Raw genomic sequence first — 20181 nt, 5'->3', positions numbered from 1 at the left:
TCTAAAATATATATATAAATCTAATTTAAAAAATAAGAGTTAGATAATAATTAGTAATATAATAAAATATATTATATTTTAATAAAATCTTATTAAATCCTAATAAAATTATAATAAAAGTTATTAACTTTAATTAATTTATTTATAATATAGAAAGTAGCTATTAAATTTAAATTTTAAAAACTTATAGTTAAGTAGTGAAACTATCTATTATTAAATTTTTAAATCTTTATAATCTATAGTTCATAAGAATACTATATTTTAAAAATTAATTTTATTATATTTTATATTAAGACTATTCTCCTATACAAACTATCCATACCCTAATTCTGCCGCATATGCGATCCCCCAACCCCAGTAGGTTAGACAAGACGTAGCTCGAGGCTACGGACGGGGTTCAGGGGACAGGTGGCTTTTAACCATGTCTGGGGTCACGTGTTGGGCGGTAAGACTCGGCAGTATTTCTCTCTTTCCGGCTTGGGAGGTTGCACCGTGACATGAAGGGTAATATGACCTCAGTTTGTGTGTTAAACAGAATCCTAATCTCATTTATACTGACTAAGGTACTGAGTATTTTCACCCTGTGATAGGATCTACTTGTCAGGGTAAAAGGCCTGTCGACTAGGTAAGAAACTGGCCACCAAACGTTTAGGATTCCACTGATAATGACAAAGGTAGCCTATATCCACGAGATAGACTGATCCTTGAGGGATCAGTATTCTAACACTGAGGGACGTCACCTTATAGAAAACGGGGAGGTTCGGAACCGCCACCAATGACCTCACGACCTCTATGACCACCCTAGCACGTCACCCCAAGGACCTTGATCCCGATAGTTGTTAGGCTATTCTTAAGTTATCCTATCACACACCCACCTTCAGAAGACAAGGGTTTGAGGAACATAAAACAATAAATTCACATAGGCATCCATCAGTGCCCTGCTGGCGCAATGGTAGCGCGCAAGACTTCTACCCGACATTTCTCACCTTAATGTGGTAGGGATGTAGGAATCTTGAGGTTGTGGGTTCGACCCCCACGTAGGGCTTTTCCTTTCTTTTGTTTTTTTAGCCAGTCCTTCTTTCTGACTTTATTTGGGGACAGCTGTCATTCGAGTCAGTAACCGCTAATTTGTTTGCCTTCCAGATGCGAGTTGGCCATCTTCTTTGATTCTGATGGGTATCGAATGGCCCGGGGCCAGGTTAAAAAAGCCTCTAGTATATTATATATCTAGACCTAGGGACCAAGATTTCCATATTTCAATGTAGGTTGAATTATACATATGCAAGAGCTGAGGCTGACTTAGTATTTATCGTGCTGACGTGATTCAATGTGACTATCTCCCATGCAATCAAATCACTCAATAGACATAGTCCGTTTATCATAGCTTGCCAAGCATATCAAGTGGTGAATTTGGATATTTATTCTCGACCGCTGCATCAAGAGTTCGAACAGGGTCTGCTAGGTCATCATTGTCGTCATCGTCGAGGATGGTGATGTTCGTGATGATGCGCCCGTAAAGAACACCCAGGTTCTCTTCGTTGTCGAGCTGGTCGCGGGTAGTGATCGCGGCGCCAAGGGTGATTAGGCACCGGTTCATCTTGGGATAAGAGACAATTTCTGTCGGTTGCATTAGCATTGGCGTCTTGTATCCCGCAGGTGACGACGAAGTGTAAAGCGTGGGGGATTGATGCGCGTAAGATAGGAGAAATTGGGGGAAGGGCTCAGAGTGGTTAAACAACAGACACTGACGTACTTGCAAAGGTGCCTGGGTTTGTGCCGGAGTAACAGTAAGCATTATATTTATCGTTCACTAGGGCGTACACCTTGGGTTGGTTCCACAGGTTGAGGGCGCAGATGATCTTGCTGGCGTCAGTAGATGAGCCCCCGGCAGAGCTAAAGGTCCAACTTCCAGAAGCGCCCCCCCAGGCAGCCCAGTCGGTATCGGAAGCAGGGTTGGCAATACCGTACGTGAAGCTGCGCCTCTGCGACCAGCCCCCAGTTTCTCCGGTTCCCCATTCCTAATGGTGTCAGGATCGGTTAGCCCTCGGTATATATTTTCATCGGAAGGGAAAGAGTGCAGCCAGTAAGCAGCAGAGAATGGAGACATACCGCGTTGGAGATACCCCGTGCCTGAGGGATAGCATACGGGTAAGTGATGATCTCATTCCAGTCGTTGGCCACGAACCACTTGTTGTTGTCGGTCCAATCTACCCACAGGGCGTCCTCGTTGGGGTCGATAGCGTACTGGACATTGGTCTTTAAATTTCGCAGGAGTTCTGGAGAGAGAGAAAGGATCAGCTTCCGGAGGCCAAACGGGGTTCTCTTGGGTAAGCCGCTTACTGTTGCAATTTCCTTGCATATTCTGCTGCCACCGGGGGGTACAGTACATGGCCGGGGCAACGGGAACGTCGCCGTACCAGTTGCCACCCTCCTCGACAGACGCGGGGGGAAACTCGTCACAGCTGGTGATGTCCAGCGTGGTGCCGAGCGTCGTCTTGTACCGCGCGTTTGGGGCGGCACAGTAGGACCCGCCTTTATTCCCATTCGATAGCAGGTCATAATACGAACTATCTTGACAAGTCTCGGAGCGCCTTATATCATCAGACCCCTCGGACGTGTCGTAGGTGAAGGTGGCGCCCGGATTGAGGTCTAGGTTACGCCAGTTGAGGAAGGTCTGCATGTTCTGGCAAATACCTTCAATATTCGCGCTCCCCTTGGTTCCAGTTACCTGGTCCGTAGAGAACCACGCGCAGTTGATCAACATGGAAGGCACCTTGGGCGTGCATGCTGAGCTGCCGTCGGCGCTCGAGTCGTCGCCCGTGCTGCATGAGTTTGCCGGGCAGGCCAGGACGCCGCCCGTGAAGCAACCGGTGCCGCCCATGTTGGTGTCGCCGTCATCGTCGACCGTCGAGCGCCGGTACAACCACGACAGATGCGTTGACAGGTCGGTCGCGTTGCTTCGTTTCGAGATCCTCGAGCGGGACTTGCGCTCTTCCAGCAGACGGTGCCAGTCCTGGCCCGGCAAGCCGTCCAGGTCGCGCTTGGTGGTGGTGACGTTGGTGGACGCGATACCGCTCCCGCTGTACAGCTCGTACTGCTTAGCTGTCGTATAGAGGTAGGTGGTGGCCAGGTTCCAGGCATAGTTGAGGATGTTGGCCTGGCCACCGAAGCCGACATTATACAGGAGGTAGGCCCCGTAGTTGTACGACGCCGACGCCGACACGCCCGTTGTGTCACCCGACGCCGACGCCGCGGCCGAGGCCATGAAGCGGAGTGTGTTGTTGACAAAGCCTGACACCGTCGCGGATGCTAGGCTCGTCGACGAGAGGAAGCTGCTCCCGCCGATGGTGATGCCGATGCTGGCCTCGGGCGTCACTTTGAAGTCAAGCTGCGCGCTGGCCTGCACCGATGCCTCAAACGTGGGCTTCAGACCGGTGGCGAGGGGCTCCGGTTTGTCGCTGTCGCCCAATTTGTCGTAGACATCGCTGTCGCTGTCTTGCGGATAGTACATCTCGGAGACGGCGAAGGTGTAGGAGGCGCCCACCGTCATGTGGCCGTTCAGCGTCACCGTGCCGACGATCTGGCCGTAGAGGTCAAACGTTGGGCCGACCACGGCGATGCCCTTGATGGCCAGGCCCGGGTAGGTCAAGGTGGGGATGAGCTGCTGGCGGTCGGAGCTGTAGGTCAACTGGGCGGAGCCCGTTACCGAGACGCCCAGATACAACGACGGCTGCATCCCCAGGTACGCGTAGGTGTCGGTCACCGCGGGCGGCACGATGGTGCCGCTGAAGTAGTAGGCGTAGCTGGCGGCCATGTCGAGCTTGGTGTCGAGATAGATATTCATCTCCGCATTGGCCTTGGCGCAGCCCCTCGACTGGCTGTACAGCAGGATGTTGGACTCCAGGTCCATGGGCAGGTCCCCCTGCCCACTCTTCGTGATGGTCGTCACCTTTTGTAGCCAGGCCTTGAGAGCCCCAAACCACCGCTTCGCAACAGGCGCGTCCTGGTCGAGCGCAACCACTTCGCGGGGGGCGAACGACTGCGTTGTCCGCTCATGGAAGTCGGCGGAGCCCCTGGCCGTGAAGGCGGGCTTCTTCTTAGCGACATCAACATGCCGGCGCCAGTCACGGTAAGGCACATGTCTCCGATTCTCGCCGCCAAATGCGGCACGCTTCTTGACTTTATTGGCCGCCGAGTCGTCGATGGTCTGCCAGTAGTCCTCGAGGTTGGCAAAGTCCACACGTATGTTGACCGGCTGCTTGGCCGTGTCCTGAATGTCCTGGAAGTTGTAGTCGATTACGAGCGCATACACGGGGTTGGCGTTCTCCTGGACCTCGCGCTTGCGGATGTGGTAGGAGGGCAGCGCCGCCTCCGGCTGGAGGACAGGATCCATGGACACCACCCGCGCCCAGGGCCCCTCGCCGACGTGGCTGGGGAGCCGGATGATGGTGTCAATGGCGCCCTTGTGGAAGATTCGGTTGCACCGGTCCGAGCCCGTCGCGTACTGGCAATACACGTAGAGAGTCTCGGAGGCATTATCAAAGTTGGCGGCCATGACGGTGGCGTTGTGCGTGACCAGGGATCGCTTCGCTAGACGCTTGGCGTTCTCGGTCGTGCTGCTATCGTCAATCTGCACCACCGTATAGGTGTCCCCAAAGGTGCTATCGATAGACCCTGATGGACCGTCCAGCATGACGAAGCCGTAGGGGTCCGCCCCGTAGTCGGTGGAGCTCGCGCCGCCGTCGCCATCGTCGGAGTAGGCCCAGTCGACGTCCGAGCCCGCTGCTGTATAGGCATCCGCCCAGAGGTCATCTGGGTCGACGGGCCAGTCTTCTTCCGTGGACTCGGTCGGGTTGCAGCAATACCTAAAGCGGTCGCTGGTGCCGGCGGGGATGGGATAAGCATCGCAGTTGATGCTTCCCAGGCTACCGTCGGTGCCCACCTCGGGGTCATCCGGGTCGACCGCAGACGTGTACTCCACCTTTCCGGCCGGACACTGCTCAGGCACACACATGGACTTGGGGTCATACGTATAATCGTTATCCGAGAAGGTCCAGGAGCAGTTGGCGGGTACGGTCGTGTTGGGACAGCAGTAGGCTTGCGCGTACAGCAGCTGATACAGGGTGGGGTCTGAGCTGCCCATCGTCGTGGAGCATAAGTGGCCGTTGCCATCGTCGTGACGCTCGGTCATGTACGTATAACCTGACGGACAGGTGGGAGGCTGTTGTTGATCGTCGTACTGGCAGCTGGTCCAATAACATGCCTCAATGGCACCGGTGCTATCGCAACACAGCGAACGCCCCTTATTGACCCCACAGCTCGCGTCACCATCGGCGTTGTTGTACGTGTCCGTGTTCAGCACGAATGTCGTGTTGCCATTGCACACGCCCGTCCCGCAATCCGTCCACTCGCAGCCAGTGGGCATGTATTTGGTGGGACAGCAAATGTGACGATACCAGTCTTTGGCACATGTCCCGTTGATCTCGTAGCCGGGCGCCTGGATGGGTGCGTGAGCCGTGGACACCGATGTATACCCGCTGGGGCACACCTGACCCGTCCCTTGTTCTTTGCTGGAGCCATCGGTGCAGAACTGGGTCACCATGCAATCCTGGCCCGTATACGCGCCATACTGGTCCGCCAGCGTAACCTGTTCAGCGCTCGTGAGGTTGCCCCCGCTGCTGAGGAGACCCGTGGTGATGGCATCGTCGCCGAGCAGAGCAGCTAAGGCGGTATAGCTGGAGGTGTCCAAGTCGAGGGACCAGATCATGAGTCCAGAGATACAGTGACCATTCAGGTACTTCAGTTTGGTTTGCCACGACTCGGCCGTATCGTATGACACCCACTGGTCTCCCCCGTAAACCGTATAGACTGTGGTAGACACGGCATCATAATAGGTCGTCGCGGCCCTGACCGCAAAACAGTCATCAATATATATATTTCCCAATGTGAGGCGAAAGGGGCTTGCTTACCCGGTCTGATTGATACCCAGGAGCTCTGCAAACGGGATGTCAGTCTTATCTTGGCAGCGACTCGATGGGGTTGTGAGGGTCAGCCTGACCTGGGTACATGAGAATCCCAGCCGTCGTCGAGCATTGTCCAGCCGAGCCGGTTGTGGCAAATTCGCAGCCGGCCTCGTAGCAGTCATCCGTCTCCATGGTATAGGTGCGGCCGTAAAAGGCCATTCCCATGACCACGTTGGCAGGGTCAATGTTGTTGCGCCACAGAAGATCGAAGCCCTCTTCGATCTCGGTTAGGTTGGTGAGCCCATACATATACGGGCCGATGTATGCGCTCTCGGCGTTCCAGGCGCCATTCATATCGTAGCTCATGACATTGAACCACGATACGTATTTCTCCATGGACACGATGTCGAAATGCTGCATGTACCAGTAGGAACAGGGCAGCGTAATGGTCAGGTCAAAATCGTACTCTGCAAAGGCCTCGTTCATCTCCTTGACGAGCGAAACGTAGTTCTCCTTGTCGGCCGGCACACCGGACCTGTCCGAGGCCACCGGATACTCCCAATCTGAACACTGGTCAGCAGGCGCATTCTCATCACCGGGGTCTATAATGCCCACCAAGATCGATGCCGTCCAGGCCATACTTGATCAGATAATTTACGACGCTGTCGATAAATGTCTTGCGATTGGCCGAGGTCGACGCCATGTCCGAGAAGTAGCTGGCCGTGGAACCGTCGTTGAAGTCCCACCCACCGACCGAGATACTGACTCGCAGGCCCAAATGCGTGTCTTTGAGCGAGGCGATCTCCGCCACTTGGGAGCCATAGCTGCTATCGTCAATCTCCCACTTGTCGGTGAACTGGATGAAGGCAATATTGATGTGGGTGAGGGCGCCCGCGGGAATCTGCGCGGGCTCCATGACGTCGCAGGGCCTCTCCAGGGTGCTGAGGGAATAATAGCCGATTCTCCGCAGGGTCGAGACGTCGGTACTCTCGGTGCACGAGGGCTCGCTGGTGGTCTTTAGTGTAGGCTCGCTATCGCACCGGGGCTCCCGGTCTCGGTAGCAACTTACGTGACGGATGTACAGCCAGCCGTACAGTTGTTGCAGAACTCCGACGTGGTGCCGCAGAAGCCATACTGGCTGCAGCACACATTGAGAGGGCAATCGGTCACAGCGCCATAGGGGCCGCACTGCGCCGTGGCATTGCAGTTGCTAATGCAGCCATCGCCACACCATTGCGGTCCAAATCCACAGCTGCAGTGACGTCCCGGAAAGCATCAGCATCAGAGAAAGAAGCAGGGTGTCAGAGGAGATTGGAGGGGAGGTCCTCTTCGTACGTTCCGTATTGGCTACAGCAACCCTCTTCGCACGGTTCGGTGAGCGAACAAGTCGAGCTTTGCTGGCCCACCACCACCCAAGCCAGCAGACACGCTGCCAACCAGGTGGTCACTGCTGTCCGCCACATGGCCGCAACGTCAGTGGATCAGGAAAGCGATTGTATAGAAGTTGGAACAAGTCAGAAGGGATGGGCACGGAGGAGGGAATGAAACAGAAAGAGCGTAGGGCATGAATGAGAAGAAAGGAGGGAACGAAAGCGGTCCGAATTGCGTTGCGTGGTACGGACAGAAGTCTCTACTACGGCCTAAGCGAAGGGGGACGAGGTATTATTATCTTGTCCCTCAAGTGACCATTGTGCCGGATGGTTGAACCCTCCGGAGACCACTTATTACAGCCAGATATTCAGTAGCTCCGGGCTCTTGGTATCCCTGCAAGAGATGCATTGTATTCACGTATTGTGATATCACACCAACTAAACTCCTTGAGGAATGGTGGTTATTTGGCGTTCGACCATGGTAATGAGCCCCGAGCACGGCTACATCGGCAAGTGTCTGATAATGGCCTTGGCTATCCGGCTGGATCAGACGCTAGTTGCTTATGTCGACTGTGCCTCGGAGATTACAGTCCGTCAGGCACCCTCCTCCACAGGGGGTTCGTGCTCCACCTCGCCCCATCGCTGAGCAAGTTGGTTGGCCTGCCAGTCCTCGCCGTGACGGCCGCCCTCCCACCATGCATGCATGGAATCCTGGCGCGTGTATAGCATCCCATCGGCGGCCTGCAAGTCCAAAGCCCCGTCCAACCGAGAGTAACGTAGGACCCGGCCACGGTCGTCGACATAGACCAGCAGCACGTTCCCCGGGGTTTCGTTGGCCTCTTTATCATAGATGAGCACATGGTCCCATTTGGCCGCCAGGTGAAAGATCTCCAACGCATAGTCAAATTGGTCTGGGCCGACCTCGATCGCCTCCGCAAGGGCTTTGCGCTTCTTTTCGTCGTACCAAACGGCAAACCCTGGCGTCTCCTCGACAATCTGTGGGATCCGAGTCAGGATCGCATGCAGGGACTGTAAGCCGTCGTTCGACCCAGCGTCGTAAAGTGCCGCATTATCGAAGACGGGCTCGTCAAATTCCGCCTCGGCGATCAGGTCGACCAATTTTTCATCGGAGCCTTCGCCGTAAAAAGTGCGTACGAGACGTGTATAGCTGACTTCCTGCCGATCCGAAGGGCTCCGGACACGAGCGAGGAGATCCTTCGCATCCTCTGTAATATCATCTCGGTCGACAGACATCTCCTTTAGCCGTTCCACATATGGCTTCCCCGACGATCAGTTCTGGCTTATCAAGCGGGGGCAAATTAGACGGACTCACCATGCGGCCACGCGAGCCAATCTCGAGCCACTTGCTAAAGATCGCCGAGCGCTGGGCTTCATCCGAGATGACAAGGTCATTATTCCAGTGTTCCTAGCAGCCAATCTCATTAGCGTATCACCCACCTTCGGCTCTGCAGGGGTTGGTTGCTGCAGGTGATTACCAGGAGATACAGGTCGGCGGCGTGGATTGTCACTGTCTCCTGACCATGGGTGCGTTTCAGGGCGTAGTCGCTAGGCATGGTGGCTGAGAGGGGTTGGCAAGGGGATCGCGATGCAATCTAGGTTCAGGCAGGATGGATGGCAAGCAGCGCGAACTTGGGGGCCGCAGGGTGGATGCCCGGATGGATGCCCGCCTACTAATAGGAGTTCCCAAGATAAGAAGCGGGAGGAACCCGAGAAAACCCGGGGGCGGGGCTGACTAGGCGGTTCCACCCTGTCGACTAGCGCTGCCCAGGAGATATATACAGACCACCATGTACGGTGCTAGTAATGTAGGCACCGCCCCATGGCCTGGTGGCTGCCCTATCCCCGTCTTGCAACACGGCGCATGCTCCGAGCTACCCTGTAGCCGAGGCCTAAATCCGATACAGCATGGGGGCAAATTACCAGGTGGTTAGGTGGTAGACCCTGCAATGCAATGCCATAGGATACGATTGTCGGCTACAAGCGAACTCGTTTGTCCGCCCATGGGTCGACCCATCTACTTCCCAGCGAGTAGGCCGGAGTTGTGCCGTTCGGTCCCTGGCTCCAAGGGGGCTCAGAATCATAACAACCAAGGCATCCATCGCAGAGGACGGTGGGACCACACTCTTTCACACGTTGCTCCTTCTTTCACGCTATCACAACGGATCTGACGCGCTCTCGCTACTTCTCCCTCCTCCAAGTCAGTCTTTCTTTGTTGTTTCATGATGCCCACACCGTGGCAGCATTTCCACGCGAGAGCTATGGCGCTACTCAGTTTGGCTGCCCTCACTCCTCTCAGTCAAGGATATCAATTGTTTGATACCGCCCCAACGAGTCTGCCGGCGGCCTGTGGAAATGCCTTGGCCGTCAACATCTCCTGTGACCAGCTTTTCTCGGCCTCGTACATTGCCGGGGGTGGGTATGTCAGCGTGGCCGCTCTCGATGATGTGTGCTCGACCAACTGCACCAACTCGCTGCTGTCCTTCCAGGCTGATGTCGACGCGGCCTGTGGCAATACCACCTATACCTTCCCCGGCAATGTCTCACAGACGGTGCAAAACTTCGTCGATCCCCTCGTCTGGGCCTTGGAGGCCGCCTGCATTACCAGCCAGTCTACCTACTGCTTGCCAGCGGTGGTGGCAGGCAATGTCTCGGCCTGTTCGCCGTGCATGTACCAGTACGAAGCCGCCATGTTGGACTCGCCATACGGCCAGGTGCGCTACAGCCCGGACACGTACTCGTCGCTGTTATCCTCCTGCGGGGTAGCGGCATCCAATTATCCTTTCACCGACACAGCCGTCGCGACTGTGGTCCCTTCGGCGACGGCCACCGTCTCGGCCATGGCCACCGCGACATGCTCCAGTTATTACACCGTCGAGTCCGGGGACACCTGCCAGTCCATCGCCACGGCCCACTCCATCTCCACGGCTCGTTTCGTCATCGACAACAACCTGAGCACGCTCAACTGCTCGGTTCAGGTCGGTCAGCAGGTCTGCCTGGGCGCGGAGTGTGCCCTATACCAGGTCCAGGCCAACGACACCTGCGCTTCTATCCTACAGAACCAAACCTTTTACCGAGTCCAGCTGACTTCGTGGAATCCGTCAGTCATCCTCCTTCCTCCCCTGACTCCCTGTTGTAGTTTACTATTCTATCTTTGTCTCATCTGGGTTGGGAAAGCGTCCAACACCACTGGCGGTGATCATGGCTGTTGTTGACACTCGTCTCTCTCTTTCAGAACACTCTGGACAGACTGCGGTAACCTCGACAGCATGGTAGGAGAGTTCATCTGCATCTCGTGAGTCCCGGCTTTCTCTCCCATCCTCCGAAAAAGGGGGATACCGCTAACTGACGTGGTCTGAGCAGCCCCCCAGGCACGTCCAGCTGGGTCACCCCCAGCACCAACATCACAACAAGCTGGAACGTGTAGGTGCACCATCTCTCCCCTCGATTCATCCTGGGGTGGAACCTTTCTGAGACTGCGCCTATAGGAGCTGGGTCATCCCACCCACGGCCTTCACCACGCTGCCCGCCCAGCCGTCCACCTTCCCCGTCTTCAACACCTCAGCCATTGCATGGCCCGTCACCACCATCATTCCGGCGGTCCAAAATGTCACCTGGAACGAGACCCTGGTCCCGCTCTTTGTGAACCTGACCCAATACTGCCCCATTACGGAAGATGACTACTCCAACGGGTGGACCATCTCCGATCTCCCGGAGAGTTGCGAGGATCTCCTGGACGAATACTGTGACCCACCTGCAAATGCCACCATGCCCGCGTCGACGGTGCTCCCCGCGACGTGTTCCCCGGCGTACTACACTGTGTCGGGCACCACTGCCACCGGGTCCTCCACCTCCGCCTCGACGGCTCCCGAACAGACGGGCATCGCGGCGAACTGTAAGTGGTTCCCGGCATCCCGCAGCTAACTGGGGGGGGGGGTTGCCACGTTCATGGCTGACAGCTGTAGGCGATGCATACTATGTCGTCCAGAAGAATGATACCTGCGCCAGCATCGTAGCGGCATTTGGCAACTTTACCCTCACTCAATTCTACAGCTGGAACCCGGCGGTCGGCTCGAGCTGCGCAGACCTCGACGCTGGTTGGTGCCCCCCTCCCGCTGGTCTCTCCTCTACGTTCTCCTACCCCGAGTCACCCCGTAGCTCACCCACTCGCACAGGTTACGCGGTTTGTATCGGGACGACGAGCAGCACGTCGGCATCCTCGCAAACGGGCACGGCGACCACCACGACGCTCTCGGGGACCCTCGAGCCCAGCACTGACCCCCAATGCACCAAGTATCACAAGGTAGTCGAGGGTGACAACTGCGTCAGCATTGAGGCAGAGTACGATATTACGGCTGCTGAGGTACGCAGACTTAGATTGGACTCCCCTCGCCTAAATGGCACTCATGCGATTACATGGTAGACTGACCATGGTGCTAGTTCCTGGCCTGGAATCCGACGGTCGGAGCGACGTGTGAGTCCCTCTGGCTCGGTTACCTGGTCTGTGTCGATGCTCCCTACACCACAACCTCGTCCGCCACGCCCGCTGCTACTTCAACGTCAACGGCGACGTCGACAGTCACATCATCGGTCCCGGCTGTGGAACCGAGCACCGTGGCCGACTGCACCGAGTATCACCTCGTCGTCGACGGGGATGACTGTGAGACCATCGAAGCGCAGTATGATATCACCGCAGCAGAGGTGCGTACTTCCATCCCTTTCCTCCAGGAAGAAAGACTTGGCAACGAATTATGATCCCAGTGACTGATTTGGACCAGTTTAACGAGTGGAATCCATATGTTGGGACAGGCTGCGAGTCCTTGTGGCTTGGTTACTACGTCTGCGTCGATGCACCATCAAGCTGAGCAGGAAAGGGATCCAGCGCAGTCGCAATACACAACTAGGGCCCTCCGGTAGAAATAGCGAGTAGTTTAGATATCGACCGGTTCTGTGGCAGCATGATGCGCGCTCTGTTCTCAACGTATTCCTGCAATACATGCTCATTTCCTAGATCCCCCAACATACAATCCTAATCCATGCTGGCCCTGCTCCTCGACCGGATTTATACCCTCCACGCTGAGATTTCGTCCACAGTGGCAGCAACTGGTATCACACAAGGGATGCAGACCACCTATTCCATCGGTACCCGATGGTTCGCAGAGAAAGGAGGTTGGTGGTCTGCTCGATGAACTGGAGCAGGTGACAGCAAGCGGCTCCGTCTAGGCCGCCCAGGCAGTAAGACTCAGATGGATTGAGGGACGAGTTCCTGAATCAGGGCTTTCACCTGGTTCATGTCCCACTCTTCCAGACCTAAGAGGGAATTGTCATCTCTTTCCCAGGGGTGAGCCAGCGCTCTCGTGGCTAGGCAGTACTGGATTTGAACCTTAGCGGTTGAGGCGCTAATCTTGCCGGCCTTGAGATCTGCCAGCGCATTTCTCAATAGAGGCGCCATGTCATGCTGAGTCGCTTGCCACCCCTCGTCTCCCAGAATCTCCTTCGCTGCGCCAAGGAGTTGAACCTGCGACATGAACACCGAATGTACATAGACAGGACGGTTTGCGGTCTCTTGAGGACACAAAAGCACCCTCGCAGTGGCCCTGCCAACATCATCCAAGGTGGTCCATGGAACAATGTTGTTTCCATCCCCAAAAAGAAAGGCGGTCTTTTCTTCCAGATTCAGACCGGCAAAGCCGGAGGAGAGGGCCCGGTCGAGGAACGCTCCACAAGCTATCAGGGTGTATGTCAAGCGGTTCTCGGCCGCGTGTCTCTTCACCGCTTCATAGGAAGCTTTTTTGCGGGCGAAAACAGGCATGTCATGAACCCCCGGGAGGTCAGGGTCAAGTCCAAAATCGCTGGTGATACTAGTCCCGGGTGGAGATGGGATTTAGCCCCAAACAACCGGCCATAAGGGACGGGCTCACGTACAATCGATAAACCCCATTCTCGGCCGCCGCGTCAATCAACCGGATTGGTGCTTCCTCATCAGGCGAGAAAGTAGCATCGATGACCGCATCCTGTCCAGCGACTGCAGCAGATAGTGACTCCGCCGAGGTGAAGTTGACCACTTTCACACTAACACTGCCCGGGAAGGATTTGGAACTGCGAGTAAGCACTGTCACATTGAAGTCAAGGGCGAGTAATGCACTCAGAACCCGAGCACCGACATTTCCACCAGCCTAGGGGCTTGTTAGTTGGGGCAAGAGAATGCTTCATTGTACCCTTACCCCGGCAAGAGCCACGTTTTTGATCGTGCGAGCCATCGGTTCGATGAGGCCCCTGACCGTATTGCGTGCAATAGATAGATGCTCTTAAGAAATAATTCATGGTCCCTACAGAAACCTGTTCATATTTAAACCCTTTGAATAGATGGGCCCTTGCGCGGACTTGCTCGGACATCGAGAAAAGATCACCATCCCAGATATCTCCGAATCTTCTCGGAAACCGACGTCGCAGGGTTGCGCATGGGCACCACCGGACTCCGAAGTGATCCCCGATACGGAAAGCCGCTTATCTCCGTGCATCCCATGGGCTTTCCATCTGACACTCGATTGGATAAGCGATGCGAATCTGAAACTCAAGACTTGCTCATTCCACGTGCATTAGAACATGCAGTAAGTGTCAATTGGTGCAGATTACCATATTTTTGCAGTACCATCCCTCGAGCATTGCTCTCATTAGTGCCAACTTACTAATTACATAGGGATTTCTGTCTTTTTACACCTCACGGGTGTGGCTAGCCAATGGTCCGCATTGTTACATCCAGGAAGAACTGACATAACATATCCGCGTGGAAGCTTGTTGAAGACACATGACCAAGGCCATCATGCTGAGACTACCAACATCCGACAACCGATTTTCGTTATTAAGTTAGATGGCAAGAATGTGATTCCGAGGGTGAAGCGAGCCCCACGGTAATGTTTATTGTTCGGTGGAATCAGAATAAGACAGCATGTGGGGTATATATCACATACGAACAAGGGGAGAAGCGTACAATCCTTTTCACGGGAAATAAATACTATTCACGGTGGCTCTCTGTTGCTCAGAATAGACATGGAGCGGAAGACCGGTACTAAAATCGTCATATATCGATTGCTAATGAGAGAGGTGGTCGATTGAAAACAAAGAAGAGGCTAATCATGATTACATGTGCTTAGAGCAACTAGCAGAGATACTGTCTAGGTACAGACAAAAGTCTTTGCGACTATTCTCGCAACATGCCTTGAGACCCGGAAGCCTCCCTTACTGAATGCCAGCCACCATTCCTGCAGACCGTCTAGCAGCTGCAGGTGGCATAGTGACCGTGGTAAGAATAGGTCGTCCTCGTATGGCAGCTGCTCAAGGAGAGGGGCCCCACGGTGAACTTTCTCACGTTCCCCTTGGAGCAGCTATGGTGCGGCCAGATCTTCATGGTCAAGATCTTGGCGGAGAAGGCGTTTTCGAATTGCACACTGGCATAGGCGGACGCGTGGTTGTAGCAGGTGCTTCCGAACCGGACATACAGATCCTCACTGGTGCAGGAGGAGTAGTCCGAGAGGTAGGCGTAGTAGTGATAGTGCGTCCGTTTATCCAGGCCGTCTGCCCGCCGCGCCAGCCCATCCTCCGAGCTGCTGGTGGTGGGAGCCGCCCGGCTTCCTATCACCTGTTTGCCCTGCGCGCCCCGGTCGACGAGCCAAGCGTAGGAGGCCGCACCGGCCTGGATGCTGCTATGGTGGGCCACATCGTACTCGGTGGTGTCTTCGGCTGCCACCTGCATCCCGGACATTATGTCCGGCATCGTCAGGCAGTTGTAGAGTGGCCCATCCACACCTTCGAGTTCGATCGTCCGGTTGCCGACGGGAAGCACAACCGTCCAGCCGTCATCGACAAGGAGCCGGTAGTCGGTGCCGGTAGTGTTCAGGCAGTCCAGAAAGCTGGCGGCGACGTCGGTGCTCAGTTCTCCCGGGCCGTAGACCGTGATATTCTGCGCTACGGCACCATGTATCCATGCGGTGGCACCCGCGAGCAATGCTGTCAAGAGTTGAGCACGCATGATAATGTTGCTGCTCGTAAGGCCCTCGGAAGCTGAATCTGTTTGAAAACATGAGCTTCGGACGGGATATATATTTTGGAAGATGGGGAACACGAACTCGCAGCGGGTGATTCAATGACAGACCAGGATGGAGTGTTCTGTTGTTGAAAGCAGGCGAGACCATCGCGGTATTTATGTTCCTGTCTCTTTTGTCTGGTCGCATGCTTGCAATTCTGGTGCGCTGAGGAGTGGTGCCATCCAGATGGCAGGATTTGGGAGAGGGGGGCTGCAGGAAGCAGTACTATTGATGGGCTAGCCCACTTCTGCAAAGCTGTCTCGTATCTACGGGGCACACAGTCCCGCCTCGATGATATGCGACGAAACTATTATGGCATTGTTCATTTCATCGTGGTGATATCTCGTCACCAACCTCTCTTGATCCGATTACGGAGTCGGTGCTCACTGATTGCTGTGTTAACTGAGCTTGACGAGGATAACGGGAAAGGTTCCCATCTTTCTCGCAAACTGATGGATCGTGTGATGCTGGTATGCCTGGCCAATTTTCTCCGACTCGAATCAGTCCGAGTCGCCTTTCGTACGAAGCATTCAATGGGCCAGGGCCTAAACCCCTGCCGGCAAGAGGGGCCCTGACTAAGCGGTGCCCAGGAGGCCAGCGAGCTTAGCGTGAGGCTGAAGAAACGTTGCTTATCCACGGCGGCCCCGTCCGAGGCTATCCTGGGTGGGATCTCCTGAGCAGCCTGGCCGTGGACATGCTGGTTGACATCTTTCGGCCGAGTGGATCTATCCCTTCTTCAGGCGTCACTGAACAGCCCCCGAACAAGCAGGTCCGGGGTGACGAGAAAGGCAATGACAGGGTCGTGAGCAGGGTTTCTGAGTTGCCTCGATGCCACCCGGAACCCGCCAGGCCGCCGAATCTGCCTGCTCTGCGCGCCCCCAGGGTGTGCAATGATCTTAGTGATCCCGGCTTGGGAACTAAATTAGCGTTCGTTGAGCTGACGTGGACACCTCCACTTAACCACCACACTAGTATGGCTTGGATGCACACATTTTCACGTGGCAATCAGTCTTGACTACGCTAATCTTCTTCACTAAGGGCGAGCCAAGCGTCATATGGGATCTCAGGTCATTCAAGTTGGCGCTTGGAGGCCCGACTCATGTTCAGCCTCATGGTGCTTGTTACCAATCCTGCAGCGCAAGGACTCCACTCGGTCCACCCCACCCTATCCTCTTGAATGCCTGATTTCCTGCTGCCTAGATGCCAGCTCTCGTCCGCATCCCAGGGGTCAAATGGCCGGGCCTTCACATAGACAGCAATCTCAACACGCAGGGACTTCACCACCCTATCTTCCCTGCGCCGCGTGAAATGCTGCTTGGTATCTACCCTTTGTGGATCCGGAATGACGGCTTCCGACCATTTGCAATGAGCCGCACCCCCTTGATCTCAGGGAACCTCCGCATTAGAGGGCTACCGAATGTGAGGGCGCAGTGCAGGAGCCCCTCTCCGGCGCAGGGGTCCCAAACATGTAGCCTGCTGTTCCCTGTGCTGCAGAGGCGTAGCCCTCCACCGGGACGCCACACCATTGCTCACACACAGGGAAAGCGCAGCCCAATAAGAAAATGCCGGTTCAATTATAGCTGAGAAAGATCATCGCTGTGCCAGTATTATTAGGTTTAGGGTTTAGGGTTTATTAGGATTTATCATGATAATAATAAATTCCCCGGTAACCGCCGCAGACGGTCCTATGTAGCCACTTCAAAGATGTGCGCATCGTCTCTCCTCTCCCACCCCGGACCACAAGCGTACTGGCCAGGCTCAGGCTCAGGCTCCGTTCAGCTGAAGATCCGTCTCCTCTGGTCCCCAGTATGGGCATGTCTTGTAGCCACATGGCTGGTTCCCTAATTCTAAAGCAGGACGAAAGTAAGACTTAATATAGTGCTAGTACGGTCCGAAGAAGCATTCTCCGTTTATTCTACCATGGTGTATGACTGCTGCTAATAGGGTCTCCCTAGGGTCTGCTGTATTCTCTGATATAGGAAGACACATAACAGGGTGATCCAGGGCACTGGTGATATTGATTAAGTAAAAGAGAGTTCAAGATAGTGTAGCTGGCTGATTGGCGGGTGGGTCAGGACTGGTCAACCCCGCCTTCTGCCGATGCTTCGAATCCTCTCTCCACTTCTCTTCCCTCCTTACTCCGGTCTCCGTTTCCCCCAACTACAACATGGCCTCCGCATCCGATATCAAACCCTGGCTCCGTCCACCCCCGCAGTCGTATCTCCTCGCCCACGCCTCCATTGTGGATGTTGAGACCGGGACCGTCCTGGAGAACCACCAGGTGGTGGTCCGCGCGGGGAAGATCGCGTCGGTGTCATCGTCTCCGCCCGACGAGCTGCCGCCCAACTGCGTGACGGTGAATTGCGAGGGCAAATACATCTGCCCCGGATTGTTTGACGCCCACGTCCACTTCGTCGCCGTGCCCGGGTTCCCGGATCTGTCCATGGCCTTTGGGAATTTCAACGATGTCTCCCTCCTGCGACAGCCGTACGTCGCCATCCAGATGCTCCACCGCGGGTTCACCAGTGTGCGAGACTGCGGAGGCGCCCAACTGGCCTTGAAACAGGCCATCGAAGACGGCGTATTTCCCGGTCCCCGCCTGTTCATCGCCGGCCACGCCCTGTCGCAGGCGGGCGGCCACGGCGATATTCGCAGCGCCCACGACCACGTACCATGCTGCGGAGGACATACCAACGGCCTGGGGCGCATCTGCAATGGGGTGCCCGAGTGCATGACGGCCGTGCGCGAGGAAATTCGGTCCGGGGCGGATTTCATCAAGATCATGGGCTCCGGCGGCGTCTCCACCCCGACGGACCGGTTGGACCAGCTGCAGTTCACCCGGTCAGAAATCCAGGCCATCGTCGAATGCGCTGAGAATGCCGGCACCTATGTCACCGCCCATGCGTATACCCCCAAGGCCATTCGGCATTGCATCGACAATGGCGTCCAGGGGATCGAGCACGGCAACTTCATCAGCGCGGAGGTCGCGCGCATCATGGCCGACCGGGGGATCTACTTGACCCCGACCCTGATCACCTATGCCGAGATGGATTCCGCTCGGTGGCGAGGCTACCTGTCGGCTGATGCACAGGCCAAGAACTCCGAAGTGCTGGTGGCCGGCTTGCACGGCCTGAAGATCGCGGCCGATGCGGGAGTGACTATCTGCTATGGCAGCGACCTCCTGGGTCCGCTGGGGTTGGCCCAAACGGGGGAGTTTGCCCTCAGGGCTCGGGTTCTCAGTCCGCTGGCCGTGCTGCAGAGCGCCACCATCAATCCCGCCCAGATGATGGGTCACGCAGGACGCATCGGGCAAGTAAAGGCAGGATTTTGGGCGGACATCCTGATTCTCAGTAAGAACCCGCTGGACGATGTCACCATCTTCGATCGTCCCGAAGAATGTCTCCTCGGGGTGATGAAGGAGGGTCGGGTGTATAAAAGTCGCTGGGAGGGGCTGCAGGAGGATGCCCAGGTCCCAGTACGAGTGACGCCGTCCAAGCAATAGTCTGATCGGATCGGCGCATCACCCAGGCTATTCACCCTAGGCCAGAAGGGCAATCACGGCACGAATGAATCATGAAATGTAGGTAATGTAGTGAGAGGGGCGATCATTGTAGAGAAATCTATGCTAGGGCTGTTCTCCTGCCATCGGAGTCTCCATCAGATTCAGCCAGGCTCCGTCCACATCTTCCTGTCCCATAAACACCTCCACCACTCGCAACCCACGTCCCTTTGCAATTCGATCATCCTGCAGTGCCAGTTTCGGTGAGGATCAGGTCGTTGGGTCGAAAGATCTTGTTCACGAAAGCATAGAAGGTCTTCTGAACTAAACCTCCGTCATAATCTATCCCTTCGCGGATGTTCGTCGCAGCCCTTCTAGGAGGACCTTCTACTTGTGTCACGCGATCCTTGTCCAGGCTCCTTAGCAGTCTCAACAAAAAGCCGTTGGAGATATTGCGATAGCACTGGGAGCCTATCTAGACCGTGGACTTGGAGAGCGAAATAGAGGCCTCTTCTCGCGGGATCGTCGTGAAGTCATAACTATTCGTGTCGGTGTAATGGGGTCCCAGGGCAATGATCAGATCCGCCAACTCGAAGTAGGCCTGCCATTCCTGGCTGCCCCACGAGCCATTGTAGTGCCCATAAACATTTGGCGGTTCTTCATTGATGAGCCCCTTTCCAAAAAGGGTGGTCCAGGTTGGCCAACCCGTAATCTTGACCAGCGCATCAACTTCGTCCAGGATGCGCAGAGGTCGGCATTCTCCATCCACCAAGATCAATGGCTGTCGGGCATCATATATGCGCTCCAGAACTTCTCGCAGCGGCTCATGGGGAGATGGCGAGCCGTCTGGAATCAAAATGGGTGTGCTCAATCGAGAGGCGAGAACAGCAGCGTCCACCATGTCCTCCGGCAGCTCGATATAGACGGGCTGACTGTGGATGACGGCTTGCTCAAGTGCCCAGTCAATCTGCTCTGGGACCCTAATCGGATCCATGAGGTTGGTTTGGGCCTTGGTGACATGCGATGCCATGGTCGCGAAGTGGCGGTAGTCGCCGTCCGCGAGGGTATGATGTATTCTCTTCCGTGCAGCCCGGCCGGTGGCACAAAGTCGAGCAACCGCAGATTGTAGTCCCCAGGAACGCCGAAAATGGACCAGATTCCCAGCTGATGGAGTCTTGTGAAGAGATAGTCCGCGAGTTTGATAGTCGCCGGAGACTGATCCGTATGCGTCATGATGGGGGGCCGTC

The 20181-nt window shown here is 55.5% G+C and overlaps 7 protein-coding genes and 1 non-coding gene across 8 annotated transcripts; 3 read left to right on the top strand and 5 right to left on the bottom strand.

Annotated features, from left to right (window-relative positions):
- The first annotated feature begins 935 nt into the window (after positions 1-935).
- Positions 936-1045, top strand: BO80DRAFT_t229. The gene has a single exon. It is a non-coding gene; the product is annotated as a tRNA-Arg (tRNA).
- Positions 1046-1265: 220 nt separating this feature from the next.
- Positions 1266-7514, bottom strand: BO80DRAFT_466986 (uncharacterized protein). Its single transcript, XM_025722822.1, has 9 exons — positions 7299-7514; positions 7033-7215; positions 6579-6970; positions 6059-6526; positions 5970-5994; positions 2341-5906; positions 2110-2276; positions 1754-2018; positions 1266-1617 (listed from the first exon to the last, which is right to left on the bottom strand). Exons 1-9 carry the CDS (start codon positions 7424-7426, stop codon positions 1379-1381), a joined length of 5433 nt encoding a protein of 1810 aa, XP_025572891.1. The 5' UTR covers positions 7427-7514; the 3' UTR covers positions 1266-1378.
- A 213-nt stretch (positions 7515-7727) lies between these two features.
- On the bottom strand, positions 7728-9008 carry BO80DRAFT_427357 (uncharacterized protein). The gene is made up of 3 exons (XM_025719987.1): positions 8830-9008; positions 8667-8759; positions 7728-8611 (listed from the first exon to the last, which is right to left on the bottom strand). The coding sequence occupies exons 1-3, from the start codon at positions 8905-8907 to the stop codon at positions 7928-7930; spliced, it is 855 nt and encodes a 284-aa protein (XP_025572890.1). The 5' UTR covers positions 8908-9008; the 3' UTR covers positions 7728-7927.
- Positions 9009-9190: 182 nt separating this feature from the next.
- BO80DRAFT_412501 (uncharacterized protein) lies at positions 9191-12216 on the top strand (the record flags this gene model as incomplete). Its single annotated transcript, XM_025718024.1, has 8 exons — positions 9191-10451; positions 10587-10646; positions 10715-10774; positions 10840-11246; positions 11317-11448; positions 11527-11714; positions 11792-12052; positions 12130-12216. Exons 1-8 carry the CDS (start codon positions 9574-9576, stop codon positions 12214-12216), a joined length of 2073 nt encoding a protein of 690 aa, XP_025572889.1. The 5' UTR covers positions 9191-9573.
- Positions 12125-13611, bottom strand: BO80DRAFT_479916 (aromatic alcohol reductase; the record flags this gene model as incomplete). The annotated part of the gene is made up of 3 exons (XM_025723324.1): positions 12125-13212; positions 13277-13527; positions 13576-13611. 3 exons carry the CDS (start codon positions 13609-13611, stop codon positions 12594-12596), a joined length of 906 nt encoding a protein of 301 aa, XP_025572888.1. The 3' UTR covers positions 12125-12593.
- An 856-nt stretch (positions 13612-14467) lies between these two features.
- On the bottom strand, positions 14468-15588 carry BO80DRAFT_495555 (uncharacterized protein). Its single transcript, XM_025723957.1, has 2 exons — positions 15478-15588; positions 14468-15418 (listed from the first exon to the last, which is right to left on the bottom strand). Exon 2 carries the CDS (start codon positions 15378-15380, stop codon positions 14625-14627), a length of 756 nt encoding a protein of 251 aa, XP_025572887.1. The 5' UTR covers positions 15381-15418; positions 15478-15588; the 3' UTR covers positions 14468-14624.
- A 1797-nt stretch (positions 15589-17385) lies between these two features.
- Positions 17386-19155, top strand: BO80DRAFT_427354 (uncharacterized protein). The gene has a single exon (XM_025719986.1). It carries the CDS (start codon positions 17603-17605, stop codon positions 18935-18937), a length of 1335 nt encoding a protein of 444 aa, XP_025572886.1. The 5' UTR covers positions 17386-17602; the 3' UTR covers positions 18938-19155.
- Positions 19156-19173: 18 nt separating this feature from the next.
- Positions 19174-20090, bottom strand: BO80DRAFT_479912 (DHS-like NAD/FAD-binding domain-containing protein; the record flags this gene model as incomplete). Its single annotated transcript, XM_025723323.1, has 1 exon — positions 19174-20090. A coding segment is annotated over one exon (681 nt), but the record flags the coding sequence as incomplete, so codon positions are not given.
- Between the last annotated feature and the right edge of the window lie 91 nt (positions 20091-20181).

This window comes from Aspergillus ibericus, assembly GCF_003184845.1.
Source record: "Aspergillus ibericus CBS 121593 unplaced genomic scaffold BO80scaffold_35, whole genome shotgun sequence".
In the NCBI taxonomy this organism is placed as follows: Eukaryota; Fungi; Ascomycota; class Eurotiomycetes; order Eurotiales; family Aspergillaceae; genus Aspergillus; species Aspergillus ibericus.
Note: the sequence above shows the minus strand (reverse complement) of the source record. Positions and strands in the feature narration are given on the sequence as shown.

Bases quoted from the DNA above. Each gene is read 5' to 3' on its own strand.
- BO80DRAFT_466986 (XM_025722822.1), bottom strand. From the start codon at position 7,426: ATGTGGCGGACAGCAGTGACCACCTGGTTGGCAGCGTGTCTGCTGGCT. The intron at 5,907-5,969 runs GTAAGCAAGCCC...TTTTGCGGTCAG, and splicing joins CTGGGTATCAATCAGACCGG to GGCCGCGACGACCTATTATG. The intron at 1,618-1,753 runs GTACGTCAGTGT...TGCAACCGACAG, and splicing joins AAACCCAGGCACCTTTGCAA to AAATTGTCTCTTATCCCAAG.
- BO80DRAFT_427357 (XM_025719987.1), bottom strand. From the start codon at position 8,907: ATGCCTAGCGACTACGCCCTGAAACGCACCCATGGTCAGGAGACAGTG. The intron at 8,760-8,829 runs GTAATCACCTGC...ATTGGCTGCTAG, and splicing joins CCGCCGACCTGTATCTCCTG to GAACACTGGAATAATGACCT. The intron at 8,612-8,666 runs GTGAGTCCGTCT...TCGTCGGGGAAG, and splicing joins TTGGCTCGCGTGGCCGCATG to CCATATGTGGAACGGCTAAA.
- BO80DRAFT_495555 (XM_025723957.1), bottom strand. From the start codon at position 15,380: ATGCGTGCTCAACTCTTGACAGCATTGCTCGCGGGTGCCACCGCATGG.
- BO80DRAFT_427354 (XM_025719986.1), top strand. From the start codon at position 17,603: ATGGCCTCCGCATCCGATATCAAACCCTGGCTCCGTCCACCCCCGCAG.